The 23,278-nt window shown below is 36.4% G+C and overlaps 1 protein-coding gene across 1 annotated transcript in view; it reads right to left on the bottom strand.

Moving 5' to 3' along the window:
- The window catches only part of CRIM1 (cysteine rich transmembrane BMP regulator 1), a 170,222-nt gene that overhangs the window by 8,262 nt on the left and 138,682 nt on the right, over positions 1–23,278 (bottom strand). The window contains exons 9-13 of the mRNA XM_059469584.1: positions 16,792–16,948; positions 14,081–14,202; positions 9,867–10,076; positions 5,319–5,534; positions 2,972–3,193 (exon numbers count right to left, since the gene is read on the bottom strand). Of these exons, the coding sequence (XP_059325567.1) occupies positions 2,972–3,193; positions 5,319–5,534; positions 9,867–10,076; positions 14,081–14,202; positions 16,792–16,948 (927 nt within the window). The remainder of the gene's footprint in view (positions 1–2,971; positions 3,194–5,318; positions 5,535–9,866; positions 10,077–14,080; positions 14,203–16,791; positions 16,949–23,278) is intronic.

Below are 23,278 nucleotides of genomic sequence, written 5' to 3'. Positions count from 1 at the left end.
AGGGCACCAGGTTGTTCCCTAGCTGATGTGCATTTGGCACATAGAGCCAGCAGAACCGTGTGTCAGGAGGGTGTGTGGGGACAGGACGAGGCACACTGCCTGAGCGCCCCTCTGCTGCTCGTTACCTATGCAGATCTAACCTTAGCACTTCTGGCCTGTTCAGATTAGCTCCCAAAATGTTACTTTGCTTCACTTAGGACACCTTCTTCAATTCTGCAGCTAGTTTGTCTGGAAAAGTCCTTTAACTTGCTCAAGCTTTTCCAAATTTGTGAAGAACACATCACAATTTTATTCAGCAAATATTTTTTAGAAGAATAAGCAAAGGTAAAATCACAATTATGGTGCTGTACCTTTGAACCTCAAGAGGAAATTTTAAGGTACTATCCTGTGAGAGTTTCCTGTTTTGGTGTCCATCTCTATGAAAGTATATACAAGGATGAAGATGAAGGCCACTACAGGTACTCAAGAACAGTGGAAACAAGACAGGCTTGCAATAAGAAACCCACATACAAAAACACAGTTCAGTGTCTAGCTCTACCCACTTCTCTCAAATTTCTTCTAGCTCCACCAGAAAATCAGCCTCATCTGGTAAATGACTGGACAGTCATTGCTCTGTTTTCTGCAGAAGACTAATCTTGTCTCTAATTAAATAGATATCCCTTTATCCTCTCTAAACTAGAAGGTTATCTTTCCAAATTAATCTTTGCATGAGAAAGACGAATGTTGAACACACAGGATGAAGATTCAAACAACAAAGCATCCACGACTAAAATTTTGAAGTAGAGTCTATACAAACTGGACCCAGAAAGAAGCAGAATAAATAATGCAGTGCTAAAATCCTGCATAATTTTTGAAATTCCAAGAAATTAAGCAGGCCTGTTTCCACAGAGTTTGCCTATGCCCAAGGAAGTGACTGAATCACTATCCCTTGGGGTATTTAAAAGACATACAGACACAGCATCTGAGGACATGATCTAGTGGTGGACTTTGCAGTGCAGGGTTAACAGCTGGACTCACTGATCTTAGAGGTCTCTTCCAACCTAAATGATTCTATGATTCTAAACATTTTATCAAGTATTGCATAAAAATATTTAAAAAGAATCTGTACAAAGATGTGCTTCACAGTTCTCAAAAATGAAGAGTAAACCAGAAAGAACCAGAAAGATGAAAATTAAGTGCATGACCTGTCTTGCATGCAAGGGTATATATAATTAATGGAAGCCATAAAAAAAGTTACCATGAATTTCTGTTATTTAAACCACAAAACATGTGACTACACAGGACACCATGGTTTAATAAAATGTAGCATCACTGAAAATCTTTATATCTGAGTATTAATTAAAATCTGGTTACTGCATTTTGCTTTGCTGAGTAGTTGCTACTAAAAAACCATGAAGTTTTCATAGCTCACACATTTAAGTATTTGCAATATTATACAACTATACAGGATTCAAAGTAAAATAACTAAAGCTATGTCTACATGCTCTGTGTATATATTTGCAAACCTGACATGCAAGATGTAGGGTTTTAAAGGTTTCATTTTTGTAGCTCATATTGCACAAGTACCCCTGGTGCATCCCCTCCTCACCCACAGAATTCTTCAGTGCAGTATTCTTCGTGTTCTGACTTTATTGGTTTGGTTGCCCAACTTTCAAACACTCTATATATTTTTTAATGTTAAAATGTTTTCTGGGTTAAAGTTATTTTATGGTTCAAAATCACTGGAAGAAAAACCTGCAGAAAGACAGTTGTCAAAGAAACTTTAAATTCTCCCCATTTTGTATGCAAAAAATGAGAAGAAATAGTAATAGGATTAACATTGCACTTTTGCCTCAAAATGTCCTCAATATCTAAGTAGAATTCCAAAGGCAACTGAAGCTTGGATGCTTTGTAATTTTGCCTGGCATTCTTCCATCAAATTCCTTGTACATCAAATAAAACTATATCACCTGTTATTAAAGCTATTCTATCTGAAAGGATATAGAGATTTCAAGAGTTGTATCGATGCCTGAACACACTTCACAATCTTTCTACCATCTTTCTGATGAAGGACTGTTTTGTTTATAGATAGGCAAGTTGACTCACATGTTCAATTAAATATTTAAACCCATCAACTTCCTTATACTCCTTCTTGCTGTTCTTTTCTACTGTATCTCTCCTTACTACTTTTGCAACTGAAGTAACCTTAAAATGCCTTCCAACAATACTACAAAGATTAAATTCAGTGAGTACAATATATGATTTTTCTCTATCAGCAGCTTCCATTCTACAGCCTTTGTACTTACTGTGAACTCACAAAAGAAGTCATCTGTACATAAATACTCCTATTCAACACACAATGGAAAAGTGATCTCCAATTTTGCTACTTTAAAAATGCCTGGAAATTTTCATTGTCTACAGCAACCACCATTTACTTCACCTCCAAATTCAACACCAGTCTTTATGCATTTTCAGTGTTTTAAAAAATATATATTTTCCCTGTTTTTATCTCAAAGGTACTATCATTAATGAAATTCCATTTTTCCTGTATTTTAATTTAGATGCCTTATTAAGAGTTCTCCATTCTGTGAAATTTCAGAATGCTTCAGCTCATCTTCTGCAGTCATAATTAATGTTTTCCTCATATTATTATAATCACATAAATCTTGACATAACATATGTGCTACCTGACAGATCTTCCTTTAAATAAAATAATTTTTTTGTAATGTCTTTATCCAATAAGGTGTCTTACTAAGATTACAGGAGGATGGCCTCTGGAGTTTGTAGGCAAATTAGATGTATATCTCTACACTCTTCTACCTAAAAACTCCAAATCATGATCCTCCTCAAAGCTCCCCATGCAGACTTCACTCTCCAGTCTGACTGGTGGCATAGACTGCATCTCAGGGAAAGCATTTCAGTTTGGAAATAAAACTTCTGTCTTATTCCTAAGAAAGGAACAGCAAGTTCACAACTATTTTCATTCACTCACCAATACAGTAAGGACAACACTGTCCCTTTCTCAAAACAGGTCTCTCACAGGACACTGGTGGGCAAGACTCAGAGTAGCATCTAATCACCCCATCCATGCAAATGCAGCTAGTGCAGACATTGGGCTTCCAGGACTCAGCTGTCAGAAAAATATCTCCATCATCGTTTTTGCAGTAACTGGGCATGCTCTCATTGCTTGATGGAGGGGGCTGAAGAGTCTCATCTGTAAATATAAAGAGATTAGGTTATTTAACTTGCAGTGGGTAACTTCTCTCAGAGCTCCTTACCAGAAGGTTCACTCTTGAACACAATGGAATTGTTACACATTGCTTCACTACTTCAGAAGAACTGGAAGGACAGAGCCTTATGCCTCTTTAGCTCTTATATGGGATGAAGAGCTCATGATATGCTCTAGCATAATGCTTGTTTAGACCTTTATTGAGTTTACTCAAAAAAGAAACAAAAACATGTAAAGCAAGGAATAAAAAAGAAAAAAAGCTTGGAAAAAGGAGAGCAAGGAGAAAAACAATCACCATCAGAAGCAACCCCTCAGAAAGTGATTCTGCTCTAAATTGCATGGTGTATAGGGATTCATCTCAAACAAGAGAGATTAAACTTTAAATCTAAAACCTGGATCCCATCTTCCACCATGTCAGCCCAAGTTTTTGAATGATGCAAAGTGAAAAGCTATTATGCTGCTGTCACCTTCACTAGAGGCCTTAGATGAGCTAATTATAATTGTTGAGAAACAAATGAAACTTGATCGTGCTTCAGCCTGATGCCAATGGTTTGCTTTAATTCTCACGCCCATCCATGGGGGAGACATATTCCTGCAATGAAGCTGTTCACTTAACAGACTGTGACAGTGCTCACAGGGGTTCTTGGATGAGGCAAGAGATGAGAATGTTGACTCCATGTTCAGAAGGCTTGATTTATTATTTTATGATATATATATATTACATCATAACTATACTAGAAAGAAATAGAAGGAAAAGGTTTCCTCAGAAGGCTAGCTAAGAATCGGAAAGGATGATAACAAAGGCAGCTGGCTTGGACAGAGAGCGAGAGCCAGCTCTGCTGTCACTGGTCACCAAATCCAAACATCCACGGGAGACCAATCATGGATCCACCTGTTGCATTCCACAGCAGCAGAGAAACATTGTTTACATTTTGTTTCTGAGGCCTCAGCTCCTCAGAAGGGAAAAAATCCTAAGAAAGGATTTTTAGTGAAAAGATGTCTGTGACAACAGACATTACAGATCAAGAAACAAGACTAAGAAAAAGAGAAGAAAGGATTCATAGAGCACTGAGATGAGGTTCTCAATCTACCTGCATTAAGCTATGAGACTAAGCTTATTATATAGCCTGTGAGGAAAGATCAGCTCCTCTGAAACAGTATTTTGAAGTAAGCAAATGTTCATTACTAATAACAAAAAAATATAAGACAGGAGAACTGGCTACCTTGTTTACATAGGTAAATATTACAAAAAATTACAAAATATTTTGTCAGGAAAAAGCCCCACACTCAAACCCAAACAAATACCTTGTAGCAAAACCTAATGGCAAAAATCAACTTCTATTTTTTCCTAAAGTAAATTTTAAAATTTTGATTTGAATAAAGGCATATTTTTTCGTGAGTTTACATCCAATTCACAGGTTTGTACTAAATTTCCATTACAATAAACTTCCCCATTTGCTATGTAAAATAGGAATTTATGTTCATTTATAATTGAATATCTTTCCTTGGGGGAAAGCAAATCCTGTTATCTTCTTGACACTGTGAGGCAGTCTAGGAGGAGTCTGGCATGCCTGCCAGGCTGGAATGCTTTGATATTACTCAGCTGCCTTCAGATCACTATCAGAATGACACCATGTGAAGGTAAAAGCAAACGGAGACCAGTTTTTGAGACCAAATCCCAAAGAGGCAAGACAGTAATAAAAAGGCTCATAGAAACCAAGCTGTGTAGAAAGAAAAAGAAACAAGCCTGTATCTACCTAACACTTTGATTGCTTTCAAAGTTTCTCTAATCCTGCATGTCTCCATAAAGGAGTGCATATTTCATAAACCTTCCAAGGATTCTGGTTCTTACACAACCCCTACATTATTAGATTGCTTTCAAGATTTTCCAAGTTCAGGGCCACAGCTCCCTTTACACATAAGATCTCTCTTGCACACAGTCAAGTTTTGCACTTGAATTAGAGAACTGCAGGCTGTCACTGCAAACTGCAGGAGAACAAAGGCACCACAACAACCACCACTGAGCACACACTGAGCACTCTCACACTGAAACACCAGACATGCTCAGATCGAGGAAGGGCTCTGATGACAGCTGGATGTCAGCACGTACCTGGGCACTGTGGGCAGCAGGAGTCCTGGGTGCGGGTGGGGCTTTGGCAGAGCAGGGGTGGGCAGACTTCGGTCTCGCACAGGACACGGCCGCTGTGGCACGTGCACTGCGTGCAAGAGTCAATGTTCCACGTCTCTCCTTCTACAAAGTATTCCCCACCAGGAGCATGGCAGATTGATGGACTGGTGAGCTCTGGCTTTTGCACTATTATTTCATCTGGGAAAAACAGAATTGGAAGAGAGGCAAAATCAACAGTGAATCTTATAATTAACAACCGTACACAAGGTGAAGAATTTCTGCTATTATTGAAAATACATATATACATTATTCTTAATGAAGCTCTTTTGACTTTATGGCACCTGCATCTCATGAAATATGGGAAATATATAAGCAGGAAAAAATTTGAGAATCAGTCTGAATAAACACTAGTTAATATAAATCAGAGGTAACTTCAAGCATTCTTGGCATTTCAGAAAAAAAAACAAACTAACTTGTGATTTGGGAATTCCAAGAGACAATTATCATTTTCTGAAAAATTCTAATGATCAGACAGTTTCTTAACTGCTAAATATTAACTTCAGATACAATTCCTGAAAGGATGGATAAGTAAGCTTCTCCTCTGGGATTTAGGAAGTCTAGGTAAAGGTTAAGTTTCCCAAAAGATATGTGCCTATATCATCTGTATCATTAGATGCTACACTAGAAAAACAACCAAACAGCCCCCCCCCCCCAATACCCCAATCCACCAGAAAAGAGAAAGCCCCCTAAACACAGAATCCCCCCCAGCCCCCTAAAAATGTACAAGCACTTAACATCAGTGGAAGTGCTTCATCACTGTTACATTTAAAAAAAAAGTACCTGCCAAATTTGAAAAAAAAAACCCATCTGGATATAAAGAAATGCCACAATGTGTAGCCTTATCCTTCCAGTAATTGTATCTCAACAAATGAACCTTGCTTTCTTTGCAAGCAATTATTTACATCACCTCTGCAGCCCTGGCTAAAAGATTCACCCTGGCCATTTAGAGAAGAAATTTGACCTCTTTCAAGTTAAGGAAGGAACTGAAACTGTTTCCCTTTGTCAGCATGAGTGTCCTCCAGCATCTGGGGTATTAAAAAAATGGGGGAACTCTTCACTTCTTGGTGATTTAAAAGATAAAAAAAGAAACCTATCAGGTACCTTGAGTACTTAAGCATTTACCATCAAGAAATAGTTATGCCACCATCTCAGCCTGCTTAAAATCCTTTGAAGCCTATCCCCCACTAGGGACAATAAGGGCAGTAATAGTTGCCTGCCTACCATGCTGGTTGTTTTGGACCTGGAGTAATACCACCAGCTTTTTCCACACATTATGCATGGATACCAAGATGCCTCACACATCATGTTTTTTCAGCTGTGGAAGCCATGAGTTTGCAAGCTACAGGCTTTGAAAGTGAAGCTTCAGGCTTATTAGTGATGTCCTTCAGCCTGAATTCAACCCATTTTATAATAGACAGCTAAGTTAGGTGCCTCTGTTAAGAACTGAACCTCCTCAGGTTTCCTATACTGTGAATGGAGAAGAAGAAAAAAGTGACTTGCTAATTGTGCTACATCTCTAAACCACTTTCTGAAGGTGCCTGTCACCTACTTCATTATAATGATGCCTAATGTGAACATCATCCTAACCCAAATATCTTGGTTAAGGAGAGAAAAATTAAGTGTACAGCAGCTCCTCTAGGCATTTAGGCAGGCCAAGGCTCACAAAGTGCTTGTGGCTTCTCTCCATGTTTCTAGCACCACTGTTCCTGTCTGGAGAACGGCGTTTGTGCCCTTTGCTCTATGACACTGCCACGTAGAGGAAACGCCACTCAGTTGTGTTTTCATTTCTGGAGAATGATTGGTAGAACTCAAGGAAGCTGACTGTGACTGATTTTAGTCTATTCACAAAGTCCTGTGCTTTTCTTTCAGGGAATTATTTTATCTTTCACCAGTTTGCTTATGCCATGCTTTTCCAATTGCTTATATTTATGAACCACATACATGATTCAGCAGCATTTACCTGAATAAGATTGCTAGTCTGCTGCCTTGTCACTGTTAGATTTTTATTTCAGCTGGAACAATATATTACAAGTTATGCAATGGCATCTTAACTCACCATGGCAAAAGTAATACTAATATTTTCTGAGTCATCTCCTTTGCATTTAACTTTCTGCAAAGTCACAGGCCTGTCTTGCTACAGCTAATTACTGTTCCTGACCAAAAAAGCACAACCAGATAGCACTGCTGTATATGTTGCCTACTGCTTCCTCAGCAGCATTGATAATGATGCATCACTGCAACTGAAGTGACACAAGTGTGCAGCTACATTACCTCAGGAAACAATTGGTCAAACAAATACACACTTTCTACATAGCATGGTTCTGTGGAACAGTAGCAATTAATGGCTTTTAAACCTTACAGGAAACCTTAAGATTTTTACAAGCATTGTGATGATCCATATAAACCTCTTAATATATAGAAATGTGATTATAAGGGATGTTTTAGCACTCCATGCATATCTTGCTCTGCTGAAAACTGACTAAATGTGGAATTGAATGTAATTGCATTTTTTTTTTCAGTTTACAAAATGATCTATGAGAGCTGCCACTTCCCTGTGGATGAGTTAAGAGTGCAATTCCAAACCCAGTACCTCAGGACTGCTAATTACTTCAATAATCTTATGGCAAATACATATGAGTGACATGCTCTCAGTCTCACAATTCCAATCTACTTAACACTGTATTCCAATCTACTTAAAGCCATGATATATATTAAACATCATCAGAGGGTAATCAATGTGTTCAAAATAAAATCAGAATTACATTTCTAACAAATATAAGACCTCAGTGGGGAAAAAACCCCATATTGAGACTAATTTGACCATAGTAATTCCTACCCTTATATATCCCATCTTTAAAATGCTGTGTCTGCCCTAGCATTGTAAGAGTTTACACGAAGTGTGACTTTACCTAAACAGAAGCTAGGTGACCAGTGGCTTGAAAGCAGGATTGATGTCAGACACAGAAACCTATGCAGACCCTCTCTCCTAAAGGAATGGACACTGCTGGCTAAGCAACTGCTTTTATAAAAGAGACCAACATTGTTGGTGCTCAGAATCAAACGTTGATCTCATCCACAAGAAATGTATAGTGTGAGATAATAGGTTCTGCTAACTTTATTTTGACCTTTCTTCCACAAACTGAACATTAGGCTTGTGAATGAATTTACCCAAACTTCCTCTCCATACACAAAGTAACTAGCTGCTGGCCAGCTGAAAGACCAAAATTCCCATTAATCTTATTTGAATGCTCTGAGGTATTCTGCACATGTTCAGTAAATCAAGATGCACGAGTATGCTGACATTAGAATGAAGTCAAGGATGACTCTTGGGGACCTAACAAGAGAACTGCTGGAATTGGAACAAACACCATATATTATAAATTTTGAATCTTGTTTTTTTTATAAGACAAGACTGATGTTAACCTGATCCATATGAAGTACATCATCCCCTACAATACCACACAAATCATTGTGAAAAGGCTGAAAGAGAAAGAGAGAGACCCTTTGGAATCTTCCATCTTTCTGGGGACTGACTGATTTTTCCAGTTACTACCACAAGGTGTGAACTGGCTTGGAGATCACCATTTGTCTAAGCAATCTAAAGAGATTGGTTATCTTAGGTCACTGGGAGGATGCACTGTTCTCTGTCACTTTCAGAAAGAGGATCTGTTTATTTTGCCCCTAGGATTTCCTGTTCTTTACAAAGTATTAGAAAAAGTTCATAATTGCTTATATCCTGCCAATACTGTCTTGCTGTTCTCTATTTATAGAAGTTTCATGAGCCTCATTGTTCTTACTCCTACCATGAGTCCCAATAAAGTCATAGACAATATTACTGTATTACAAATTAATCTACTTAGCACATAAAATACTGTAGGAATAAGTCTGAAAACAGAGGGCATTAATCTTACATTCTACCCATACTTCTTCATAGATGTTTCTCATATTACTAAAACGATATTGGAATGCAACATAAACTGTACTTGCCCTTTCCACTGAAAGTATTGAAATAATCTACTGCTGGTGGCATAGGAGCCTTCCTCAGAACACAGAATCACAATGTTCAATTACTTAAGACATCTGTTTGTGTACATCTTTGAGGGGTTGTACAACACACATTTTAATAAAACTCCACTTCAAAATCAAAAATGAAAATGTAATGGCCTATTACAATACTTGCTATTATAGGTAACAAACCAGAAACTTTCACTTTTACTAGTTTAAAGATTCCAATGTGTCAAAGATTAACATGTTAGGACCCACAACTTGCATATACTTTAAATATGTAAGTTCCCATTTTCCACAGCTGAGAACTTAATCACAGCAACTTCTCATGTTACATTAGAGCATAGAAACCTTCATCTCTGCCTACTACTGAAGTATGTGTGAGATTACTTTAATGTATTAAGAAACAGAACACAAGTGAAATGAAACTTGATTACAAAGCATGAAGAAGAAACCTTGTGTTACCTGGACACGATGGACAGCACTGCCCTGGATGTATGGTGGGGTTGGCACAGCTGGGCACGGGGCAGGTGATCAGGGCGCACATTTCCCGCCCATTGTGGCAGTAACATTCCCTGCAGCCGTCGTGCCAGCTCTCCGCGTTCTCGTGCCGCCGCCCATCCATGGACAGGCAGGAGCCTGTTTTAACAGGAGGCATAAGGGAAGCTGTTGCCTCTGCAAAAACCAAAGAAAAATGAGGTGTCCTGATAAGCATCTGTTGGTTAGGAAGAAACACCAACTTCGTGACTGGATTGCATTTATTTTTAAAGCACAAATTAGACCAAGTAAATAACAGTCCTATCATTTACACTTAAAAGAACACACAGGAAACAATTAAAAGGTACACTGAAAGGGGCAATAGGATGTCCTGTAGTATTTCCTTGGAAAATATAATCACTTTCTTCTGATGAACCTATACTTTTTCAATCAACCAGAAATGTAGTAGTGTCTAAATAATATAAGAAAAAGGAGAAATGCAATGGAGGGAAATAGCACATAGTATGAAGCATATTTAAAATGAAATATTTAAATATCATAGCACATTAGATTATCTATAATGTATCTGAGAGCAAGTAGAATATAAAAACATTTAAATGAGCTATGGATAGTCCTGCAAATGATAAAAAATTGCAATCAGGTGCTAACAGGGTAATGGTAGATACTGGAAATATGCCATAAAGTACTTCCAGTGAGAAATTATTTGTTTATATTACTACAATAAATGAGATATTTGGAAGAGAAAGATGAGAATTTCATCCCTCATTTCTTTTAGCTTTTACTGAGATGAGAATACAGTAGCTTAGACTGTGGTATTACTTGCATTCTGTCAGAACACACAAGCAGTTGGTCCAGGGAGGATAAAGTTTCATTTGTATCTTAACGGGTATTTAAGTGCTGCAGGATTCAGCCTCAATATATTCTTTGTTAATCAGCAGAGTGAATTTAGAGCCAAACACTCCCTCATCCACATCACTACTATGATGAAGGATGCAGGAGCAGTTTGTCAGTGAACTGACTTGTTTTCAGTGGTATGCCAACCATGTTCTGCTGACATACATATAACATCATTTGTACTAAGCTCTTAATTAATTTTCTTTTAAAAAAGGATAATGTATGAGAAGCAGTAATAGTAATGTTTACATGTAATTTTAGGAAGCACTCAGCTTTTTTGCTTGTTAGTTTTTTGGTTGGTTGGGGTGTTTTTTGGTGGTTTTTTTTTTTGTTTTTTGCACACTAGTGTGTAGGTCAGCACTTCAGCTGTGGCAGATCTATCAAAGATGATTTCACAAGCAGATGGTACAAAGTTAGTTTGAGGCACATTATCAGAATAGAAAGCCAATGTACAGAAGTTACATTAGTACACCATTTTGTGAACTAAACAAAAATGCTGCATAAGGATAAAATACTTAGAACAGACTTCATCCTGGTGCATGAACAGAAATACTGTGAAAAAACTTAAATTCAGTTACTGTACTTTCATAATTTAGCATAAAAGTATTTAAATTATGATTTGAATTATTATTGCTGGAATATTGTTCTATATTAAAATAATTTTTGACACTCAGAAGTCCTACATAGTAAGACTTTGCTTATTTAGCAAGGGAAAAGGGTTTCTGAAGCAATCAGATTTTTTCCTAAAATATTCTAAAGTACACTCCATAATTTGGAGAAACATACCTAAGTGGGTACTCAAAATTAAGTTCACAAACTGAGATTGTAATTAAAAATTGGAAAGTGAAAACAATCAGTACAAAAGCTAATATTTGAAAAAATCCAATGTGTAAATGCAAAATGGGAGTAATTAGCTAACTAGAAGTATCTTTGAAATGATCTGAGATACAGCAGTTCACAAGGAAAGAAAGTGTGCAATGTGACACCACTGCAGAAGAGGCAAGGTCAATATAAGACACAAGTACAGGAGCACTGTAAATTTAAATAAATACAGCACTACTACTTCTACTAGTCCGAAGATTTTCTATGGCTAAAGCACAGTATCAAAGTTTTGAACAGCGATAAGAAACTGCAGTAACTGGGTTTGTTTGACTTAGAAACCCTTTTCCCACCCAAAAAATCTTTACAAGCCTGCATTTGTAACCCCTTAAATATTGCAAGAATTCTAAAGGGAATGGTGCTTAGTTGCTCCATATGTCTGCTAAGCTCAGGACAACAAGTAACCAGTTCAATGTGTATAAGATGAGACACTAATTTTCGAAAATTCATTTTAAAATGTCATATGTTTCTAACGACAGGACAACACTATTTTAGAAATGTTTGGTTTTTTCTCTTTCTGTTTTGTTGTGGTTTTTTGTGTCTTTTGAAAGTGGAGATTCTTAATAAATTAAATCTTAGACAAACATCTGTCAAGGATTATCCAGATACACCCTATTTCATGCATGAGTAAAGAAGTGGGCTCTCAGTTTGTCAGATACTACTCCAGCCTGTACTTCTATGGTTCTATTAATCCTAGCACAAACTATTTCTGGCAGAAGCAATTTAGAAAGTGGAGCTAATTCACAGGCAGGGGATTTACCCAACCCTTCCTCTAAGTTAAGGATTCTCGGTCAAAATTTTAACAAGGACTCACATTTTCCCCAGAACATACTGGTGATTGTTCCAATCATTCTTTGACAAAACTGCAAACGAAGGGATGTTGAAGTGCTATGCTCATGGCTTGGTATCTTTATGATCATGACAACAGTAAATACTACTTAGAGATGGATCAAGTTAATTTCACTAAATAATTGTGCACATTTTAAAATCCACACTTGTTAAGGAGAGCACTTAAAAGTGTGCATACACATAATTAGTGACCAAAGTTTATAGCCTGGGAGGCAATTACGGTACATCTAAGGGAACACTTTGTGTGTATTTAGTCACAGCATTATGACAATCAGGAAAAGTGTTCTGATTGTGAGCCAAATGACAAACTGAGTAATAAGAATTATCGCAATGGGACACCATTCAGCAGTTACCCTTTCTTATTTAATTTTTAAAACTTTAATTTATAGTAAAAGTCATACAATGCAGCTTATGTCAATGAAATCTCTGCTTCTCACATCTGCAAAATATGTTTATAACATTCAACTTTTATTTTGCTAGAAGTCTGAAAGTTTCTTAAACTGTCTGCTTTGTAAAATATTATATAGAAAAAAGATAGTGTTGGATATTTTTGATTCAAATAATTGCATGTTTGCCTTCAACTACAGGAGAGTGACTTCAAGAACTCATATATTTTCTACCAGTGCTTTGTTCCCATAGCTTGTTCTTTTACTTTTTTTTATTTTTTTTTTTTTTTTTTAATGCAGAAGAAATAGCGAGAAGTTGAGAATAGGGTCATTGGACAAAGCAATGGAAAGTAATAAAACTTACTTGACTACTCAAACCACACAAGTAAGAGTCAAAGATAATAAGCATGAAAAAGCAGTTAGGATGAGAGAGAAACTGAGCAAAACCAAAAAGTTATGAAATGCAACACATGGAGATGAATAATGAAGGAAGTCTGATACCCAGATTAATTGAGAACATAACCTGAAAATATTGTAAGGAAGAGAGATGCTGAAAGTAGCACAAGTATATGGCAGACAGCAAATGAACATCTGATCTCAAGGTCCATCTTGAACTTGGTGGTTATAGGTTGGGGATGTGGCATGTGTGAAATTTTTAGCTTAAGAACACCAAGTCCTTTCTCCCGGGCAGCTGTTCTCTCTACTCATTGTTCATTAAGATTGCCTGAAAAGCATCCAAGAAACAGCACTCCAATTTTATGTGATACACTGGATATTTATCAAATCCAACACTTCTTTGTGAAGAAAAGGCAATGGTGAAAAAGGCAAGATGAACATCACTACTGAAAAAAATGCCCTAAATTTCCTCATTAGTAGTAGTAGTAGTAAGTTATTAAGAGCCTGATCCACTTTTTATTAATGATAACAAACGTTTTGTGACTTTGCAGTGGGAGATAAAAGCAGAGCTGAAGCTTTCTGTTGAAGCCCAGATGAATAGATAATAACAAACACCACAAAACAATACATTTCTTTGAGCAATGTTGAACTGGTTCCCCCCCAGTTACCATATTTCAATTTGTAAATATCCTGTGCAGTGTTGCTTTTCTTTCACCCTGGTTTCCACCTGCTTTGCAAACAAGTTGTAGTTAGAGGTGGTAATGCAGGGGCACGTACCTCTGCACTTGCAGACAACACAGCCATGACTGTTCTGCTGGAAGCCCAATGGACAGATTTTACCACAAGGCAGGTTGGGGCACTTCTTACACCGACAGATTTCACAGCCATGCTTGTTCTTCCTAGAGGAGCAAAATGAGTTGTAAAAGGTCAGCAAGTCACTTTAAATATCTACATCTTTAAAGCAAGAGCATCCCCCCTAAAAATGACTGATGAGCAAAGAAAATTATTGATACTTGTCACCTTTAGATACAGTGGTTTTATGGACTGTACAAGCTTTATGGGGTCCATCCCTGGCATACCCTCCCTCCATTCAGTGGATCCTATGCTCAATGTTTCCTTGTCTTTTTTCACAAAGGCAGATAACACTACTCAAGCTTTTGGCACAGATGTACAAAACAAAGAACAGACATGGGAACTTATAGAAAATGATCTAGCAGGATAGAGGAGAAATAAATGATGTAAATATCTAGAAAGCCTGGCTTCAAGCTGTAGAAAACTTTATCTAATTTTTAGTTAAAAGGCTGAGAATAACGAATTGCAATACAGTAGAGTGGAGAATGAAGACTTTATGTATTCCTATCCCATCAAAAGGAATGCTTCTTTCCATTATTGTGCAGAGCTTTTAAACAGTGAGCTTTATCTAGCAGATTTTTTCAGACAATTATGAAAAGGTTTTTGTTTCTTTAAAGATGCACCAACTCAATATTTCCAATTACTAACTTGTAACAGTCTTAAAAAAAGGTCATAAATATGATGATTAATCCCTAACTGCTCACTCTCTAATATACTTGTCTTTTAATATTTCTTTCTTTTGTGTCCTATTTGTGACTAAATGTTTACATTAAAATAGAGATTTGTCCTCCATTACACCCCATGTTTTTAATGAGCACAACAGACCTGGAAGTCAAATACATGGTGCTTAGAAAAAGAATTTGGCACAGTAGCAGTAAACTGAACAAATATGCCATACAACCACAAATCTAAATAATTTTCACAACAAAGTAAAACTCGAAGTGAAATGATCCTAAAGCAGTCCTTGACACAACTTTAGCCCTTTATATTACCAATAGTTCCATATGAAGATATCTTTAAATGTTATTAATTTCATTCAGTGTAATTTTTCATGTATTTTGCAGAGAATGACAAGATTAGAGTGCTCATTTCCAATTTCTAAAAAATCATCTGAAGACTTTGTTAAACATTAATTATTTAAAAATATCAGCCATTGTGCATAATAAAATTATATTCTGCATGTAAGCCCATAATTTAAATTGAAAACTATTCTCCAAATAATGTGAAACGATTTAAAGTTCATATATTTTTCAGGTGCACAAAAATGTATGGGAAAAATCATCCCAAAGACAGAGTTCCTGAAAACACTGGCATCAGCTTGAAATCAACTAGTTTTTAAAACATCTTAATCTTACAACTACCATACTATGCTCATTAAAATGTGCTGTCATTTTTAAAGTGCTTTTGCTATATAATTCACAGAGATTTTCTAATAAAACTGTTTAGCATACACTTGAATGAAAAAAAAAAAGAAAAAGAGTGTGGTTCAGCTCATCTAAGTAAAAAAAATCACATACATGAATTGTAATTATGCTCTGTAGGTCAATGTATTAAACTCATGATACATAAAGAATAAAATTACTGCTCTTTACAGGATTCCTTTTCTGTAACTTCCCTCTGGTTCTACTTTCTCTCGCTTGCAAAACTGACGGTAAGTCTCAGCCAGTCCTGAAGTCAACATGCCTGATGATAATTTTATTGACTCCTTAATTTAAAATCCCTTGTTTTCCTCTCTCATTTACTATTCAGTGTACTAAGAGGACACACCACAGTAAAAATGGCTATTAAAAAGCCTGCAACATTTATGAACAAGGGCCAAAGAGAACTCTAAAATGAAGCAGAAATTTAAGGAGTATTACTATCAAAAACTACGAGTTGCAAAAAATAGAAAAATTTGAATGTTATCTGAAGATCTGCTGTCATGAGGTAGAAATTAAAGTATTGTGAAAAGCAGGCAGTGACATGGAATGAACCCATACAAAATATAATTTACTGGTAAAATACATAGATATATATAGAGACACCACTCAAACTAATTACTAAGAAACTTCTGCAACAAAAGACCCACTCAGTTTTCATCACCTGTTTCACAACCATAAATATTTACTTTTATGGAAAAAGAAGTCTACCACAAATACAGATTTTGAATGCATTTACAAAAACATAGATAAGATATAGTACTATTCTTCACAAATCCTGCAATTAACAAAAATATCTTACTAAAACTAGTCTGCTGTCATATCAAGATTAAAAGAAACTCGAAATATTAGATAATAATTTGAGTAAAATAAATGGGCTATAAAATAGAAGTTCCTCAAAACATGCCAAAAGAATTTCAAAATGCTACATGTAAGAGATATTACTTGTAAGTAGCTTTCTCATCTTGTTTGTCAAATTCTTCAACAATTTAACACTGCTTTCCCTTTATAATCTGCTGTTTTTTGAGCTTCCGTTTCTAAATGTGTTGATCAAAATCCATTTTGAAGAACACCGCACTCCCACATCCGTAACGCCGTTTCTATTTTCCTACCACCCTGATATGCCCCAAGCAAAGCCAAGTGGATACGCCTGGACTTTTGCGTGTTTCCCGCAGACGGGGGTTGCATGAAGCGTGCTTTCGGGATGAGAATACGTACAAGTATCCAAAGGGACAGTACTTGTCACATACAATGGGTTTGCACTTCTTGGGCCGCGGCCGGCACTGACAGATCTCACAGTTGTGGGCGTCAGTCTGGAAGCCGAAGGAGCAGTCCAAGGAACAGCCCGAAATGAGGCCGGTGCACAGCTCCTCCCCTGCAAGGACACACACAGCTCATCACAACATGAACACTGCTTATACAAACATGTCCTCAGCACAATAAACCTTCTGCTCCCTTTCACTTTGTCACTTTCGTAATACTGCTAGGCCTTACCTTTGGACTGTCCTGTTTTTAAAATATTTGACAGAATTCTGCAGTAACAACCCAAACTGTATGAGCAGACACTACAGGATTCTTCAGCTCCTGTCAGCATCTTGGGGAGTACGACCTGGTACCACAAACTAACATGGTTTTATGAACAGATGCACAACCAATGGAGTCCAACATCCGTCTCTCCATTGGCTCATAATAACACATCTAAAATAACATATAATAGCCACACATTATGTGGGTTTAGTAGGCTTTTGTTCAATATAGATAATCTTTACTTATCTTCTACTTATTTAAAGTAAGTACTGAAAGGGTGGGATATATTAAAAACTTTTATTTTTTATGCTGTTTGCTGTCAACTTGATTAAGATCTGCTTTTTAAAAATATAACTGCAATACCCTAAGATGTGATTGAAGCTTAGAGATGCGAGACTAAAAGATCTGTTTCTTGAAATCCAGTACCAAGTTTTCCGCCTCTTGTGGTGGCATAAGGAAGATGTTGAACTGTTGGCATTCAATTTTTCTAGTACAGAGATAGATAAAGGTCATTATATCCCCTCATTGCAATTTACTATTTTGAGATTGATTAGTTTCTTTTTGCTTTTCTAGAAAGACCACTCTTAACATATTTTGGGATACAATGTCCTTTTATTGGTTGCAGAGGTGAGAGGAAACAGAATTATGGGGTTTTTTACACTAAGGATGCAAAACACAAGGGAAAGAAATGCCTATTATTACTATAGCCAAAGTGAGATCAAAATAGAAAAAGAGGGACATATAATTAAGATTCTTCAATTGAAGAATATGATGGGTGATATCCAAAGGCCTGACTTCAAGAGTGATATTTAAAGGATGGCTGATCTCTAGCTGGAACACTCACACCACTACAAAGTCTTGGCAGGGAAAAACCAGCAAATCCACTGCCTATTTCTGAGGTGGAATTTGGGTATGCAAGGTAAAATGAAGAGCTGGAAACAACAATTTTAAAAAATCTCAAAAAAAAAAAAAGAAGAACTTTTTTTTTACTTGGCATATTTCTTTATCTTATTTGTATCCAGATTATCTGTTAAGGAGTGGTATCAAAATACAACATCCAGGTTTGACCATGAAGATATAGAAGATGGCAAAATAATGACGACTCAGAGTCCCACAGCCAAATACTTTGTTTTCAGTCTTCTATTCTGCTCTGATTTGGCTAGTGAAACTGATTTTCAGAGGCAAAAAAGAAGTTTGTTACAAGTAAAGTTAATATACACACTTTATTAAAAGGCTCAGGGTGTCTAAGGGCAGTGCTACAAAGCAGGAAGACATCCCGAGTGTCTCATCCCAAGTAGCTTATGATGTTAAATATACTTAAAACTCAAATAGTCAGCTGACATACTAACTAGGAGATCCAGTCTCGAAGCAATATCCTCCTTGCTTAATCCTTTCCATAGTGAGTTATCCTCAAAAGAATTTTCACTTTGTAAGTGGCCGAGAAAGAAAAGCACTTCAGAGCCTTGAGGTGGGTGACTAATAATCACCATTGCCTCCCAGGAACAGACAAACAGTATATGAGAAAGCATCAAAAGTCTGACTATGTCAAGCAGAAAGGGAAACTTTGCTGAAGTCAGTGCAGATGACTGTTAATGTATAAACTTTCTAGTGTTATGTCAATGTTATGTATGAGGTGATTAGGATAATCTCCAAAGACCTCTGCTCACAGTCTTTCAAATAAGATGCTGAAAATTAAATTCTGCTAAGATGCTCTTTACTGAAATTAACATGTTATTGCACTTAAATTTCTGATAGTATGACAGTACAAACTGTGGAAATAGATTTTAAATAGTTTTGAAAAAAAATCTCTATGAAGAAATGCAGTGTCATGAAACTAAGGATGTGAATTCTGGTCTGCTTTCTGAATTTACATCTAATTTTCTAAATGTCTCCTATTAAAACATTATTAAAAACATGACAACAGCAGGCAGTCTCTAAATGAAGTACCATCTGGTACAGAGTTTATGTCCACTGTACAGGCCTGATTAAAAGCACAGTCCAGCATTTTAAGCCAGGTATTTTTTCCAGAAAATTAGGTGAATCACCAACGTCACAAAGCAAAGCATAGCTATCAGAGAAAGAAAGAAGAGAAAAAGATTGCAAACCTAAATATTCTTATGTATACAATTGTCATCCTAACAATTTTCTATAGCCTTAGCTATTGCTTTAAATTTATCACTACTAAAAGAATGACTAATTCATTATGAAAAGATAAGTAAAACTAGAATTTTTGCTAAGGTTTTGCATTTCAAGTGACACTAAAGAACAAGGAGAACTAGTTCACTAGTTCATGAAAGTCAACTGCAATGAACTGAGGAAATCTATTATGACAAAATGGTAGGAGAGTAATTGTTTGAGGATGTTTTGCACCTCTGCGTAGATAAATTTCATGAGGAAACTGAATCCCAAATCATGAATGTATTTGCAGAGAAAAGATCCAGCCCTACCTGATCTAATAATTGCTTCAAAAGTGTATCAGGGCAACCAGACAGACTGCAGTGAGAATACAGCAAACATTTTAAAAGCTAATGCAGAAGAAAATTACCATCTGAGTTTGACAGAACTGCATTATGCACTTGCACGTCACTGCAACTCTAACAGAATGGGATTAAGCTTTTAAACACAAAGTATAAGCTATTTTTTTTTATTTTTGTGACTGATTAGTTACAGTGACATCACACAGGGAACGAAATTGATGGTTAGATAGGAAGTAGAAGACTAAAACAGAAACAAAATGATGAACAGGAAATTAATTAAAGGGAAAACATCTCTCATTGTGTTGCTTAGGGAAATATCTGGATTGAGAGTAGAGTTCTACATGGTGAGTAGAAACATGTTCATTAATTTTTCTTATAAAACATGAACCAGAAAACAATTTGCATGACAAGATCAGAGTTCAGATGGAGGATATTGGATGATTCAAGAATGATACTGATGAGCTATGACCTTAAGAAAAGATGAAAGTGTTCCTCAATGTCTCAGGGTCATAGAACTGTATTTTTACAACAAATACTTAGCTTTTGAATGTGACATTAGCTGAAATATCACATAAAATGCTGAGAGAATCAAGTACAGTAGAAGGCTAGGACACTAAACGTGGAAAGGTTGTTTGTCCTGAACCAATGCTGTTGTTAAATAGAACTTCTGCTTAGAACTAATACTTGAGGACTAACAAGCACTGGGTACTTACAGCAGTGAATCCCACCCACACAAGATCACTCAGTTTTCTCTGCCACATGCAACCATGACTGCAAAAGCAGCAGCAAAGCCAGTTCCAACAGGTGCAGCTGGTAGTTCACAGTCTAGTCACAGTCTTCACTAGTCCTCACCACACTGGCAAAAGCTATTGCTTACAGACTTTGAGTCCTCTAAAGACTGCAGTACTAGCAAATACTTTGTTCTGTAGTTTGATACAATTAAACACATTATATGCCAACCTGCATATGGAAATTTCAAATCATTGGATTCATTTGGATCAATTTAATGTGATGCTGTTGGACAAATACAAGCAGAAAGAACAGCTGAAGATGAATTAATCTTCCAAAAAAACCCATTGGTGAGGTATTTAAGCCTAGTCACCACTGTCCATAAACTCCTTCTAAATATAATGATTTCTTTTCCCACTTTCTCTACACATTTACAAACCCTTTCATATATGCAGACTATAATAAAACAGATACTGAGAGTTTCATTAGAGCATTACACAGTTTAAGAGGAATCTCTTTGGGATATGGAGGATGGGACACCACTGTAGAAAAAAAGCCTTGAGAACTGATGATTACCAAGATATGGCAAGCATTCTACACACAAACTATCTGGTGTTTTAAGACTCTTTCCAGTAAGTATCTTATTCTCAACACAAACATCAACTCTAGTTTTAAAAGGTTGTCCGATATCTGTAAAACTGGGTAAAATTGGCTGCTGAAGGAAAGAAAAGCATGTTCAAAAATCAGCATCTAAGAGCAGCTGACACACTGATGTGACCCACTACAGTCGAGGTCCCACCTTGCAAACAGGACAACAAAAACATTCTGTCCCATGATATGTTAGCAATGCCTGCATTTGGTAGAATTAACTTAGCAGTGGAATATTTCAGATACAACACAACCTCTTCTCATACTCAGGTATGGCATCTCAGGGGCAATGCAGCGCAACAGGAATCACAGGTCTTTGTCCTAAACTCAAACCACTGTATGCATGATTTATTCCTGATTTCAGAGTGCTCACATCCCTACCTCACATGAACCTATGAATATTTGGAGTGTTATAAAATACTGCCCAAAAAAACCTCTAAAAAGTAAATAAAATTCAATTCCATGAATTGCTTGTTAACTCTAAAAAGGGTCTTCTGCTTGAATTTCTAATAGATTGATTGTAATTCCAGCTCTTTAAAAAAAAAATTATTTTTTCTAGCATATATATGGTATTTAAAAAGATCTAGGTTCTTAAACTGGGATATTTATGTTTTTCCAAAATATTATTTTACATATGGACACACTGATATTTGCATCATAAGGACTGAAAATCATCTTACTCCACAAAGTTTTGAAAATGCATTCTTTGTTGAAATACTTTTAGTTTTCAGTCCAGTAATTCACAGATAAAAAAACAACTGCCAGGGAATATTAATAGATACATGACAAGAATTATGTCAGTATTTCAACTCAGCTTAGGCTGGTGTCCATTTTTACAAATTTGTAGCATGGCTACACAAAGCTAGCTACATACCTTAACCAGTATAATTTTCTTGATGCTGAGGACAGATCATACCAGGAGAACTGTTTCACAGTACCTTTACAATTAAGCACTCCTCAGCCGTCCTCTCGGTGTGGATTGCTACAGCTGCTTAATCTTCGGGGGTGGGGATCTGGGGAGGCAAATTTATGAAGGAGAAAACTAGGTTACTTAACAGTAACTGGAATTCTCTGAATATATTGCCTCCACAGATCCACACTAACCCTCCCTCCTTTTGTTAGACTTAAATCATGATTCACAAAAGCTGGGAAAAAAATGAAGGGACTGGGCGCTGTGATGCTAGAAAACCCTGTTTAAATAAATCATCTTGTGAGCCCATTGAGGCAAATTAACCACTTGGATATGTGCTCTAAACAAATCTAGGATTTGCATACAACACATGAATTCATGAAAATGAAATTGTAGCAGTGCCATCTCAAAGGTGGAATTACTGTATAATGATCAAGCTTCAAGCACGCTGATTTTCTTTTTCTTTCACAAGGCAAGCCAGGTGAAATTCTTATCTGCTTCTGTTGCACTAGATATATTGTAAGCACTAACTCCAGTATATTGTAATCTTCAGAGATCCTGCCAAAGACTCATTCTAGTGACAATACAGATAATATTTATTTGGCATGAGTTGTTCATCATGATTCCATCCTCTTCAGGGAGCACTTCCAATATCTTGCACGTGTGCTTAGATTTACTACTTTTGTTCTACAAGAACATGTACTTTTTTTCCTGATCTGAGCCTTAAATTTTTAGGAAATGTGCTTCATCCTAATTTTTCTAGGGTTGTATTTCCTTAACTGAAGTCTTGCCTGTAATAGCTATTCCCTTTTACATCACTGCAGAAAGATAATAAGACATCCTTTTTCTCTCTTTCAGAATTACTCAAAAATCTAACATATGCTCTCCTTAGCACTAAGAAAGATTATCTGGATTTTTATTTTATAACTTTTATTTTCCATGGAATTCGTTGTGAAATGAAAGTAACACTGGAAGACAATTGCTACTAAAACAGAAAAGTGTTACCTAATTAATATTTTACTCTACTATTTCCAGGAATTTTGCATTGCCTGAAGTACATTTTGTATGATTAATATGCAATTACTGTCTGACCTCAGTTTGACATAGAAATGAACACAAAATAAGTTTATTTAAATGGAAAAAATTAAAACTGTGAGAGTTTAAGTGTTGAGAACACACATCTCTCGGTATGGACAACATACAGAAATACAGGAATGAAATATTCAAATTTTGGCTATAAGAGGAACTTATTTTGGCTAAAGGTTGGAACTCTTAACTATTGAAGAATTAACACACAAAATGAGGAATTGAGATGTGTTCTCTTGCTGCAGTCCCTACGAAGTTTTCTCAGGCTTTTTGCCATCATCAGTCCCTATGCTTCTTCAGAGCCTTAACTGTTGCTATTTACAGACAG

Source organism: Ammospiza nelsoni, chromosome 3 (genome assembly GCF_027579445.1).
Source record: "Ammospiza nelsoni isolate bAmmNel1 chromosome 3, bAmmNel1.pri, whole genome shotgun sequence".
Classification (NCBI taxonomy): Eukaryota; Metazoa; Chordata; class Aves; order Passeriformes; family Passerellidae; genus Ammospiza; species Ammospiza nelsoni.
The sequence above is the reverse complement of the archived record's forward strand: the minus strand, read 5'-3'. Positions and strand labels throughout refer to the sequence as shown.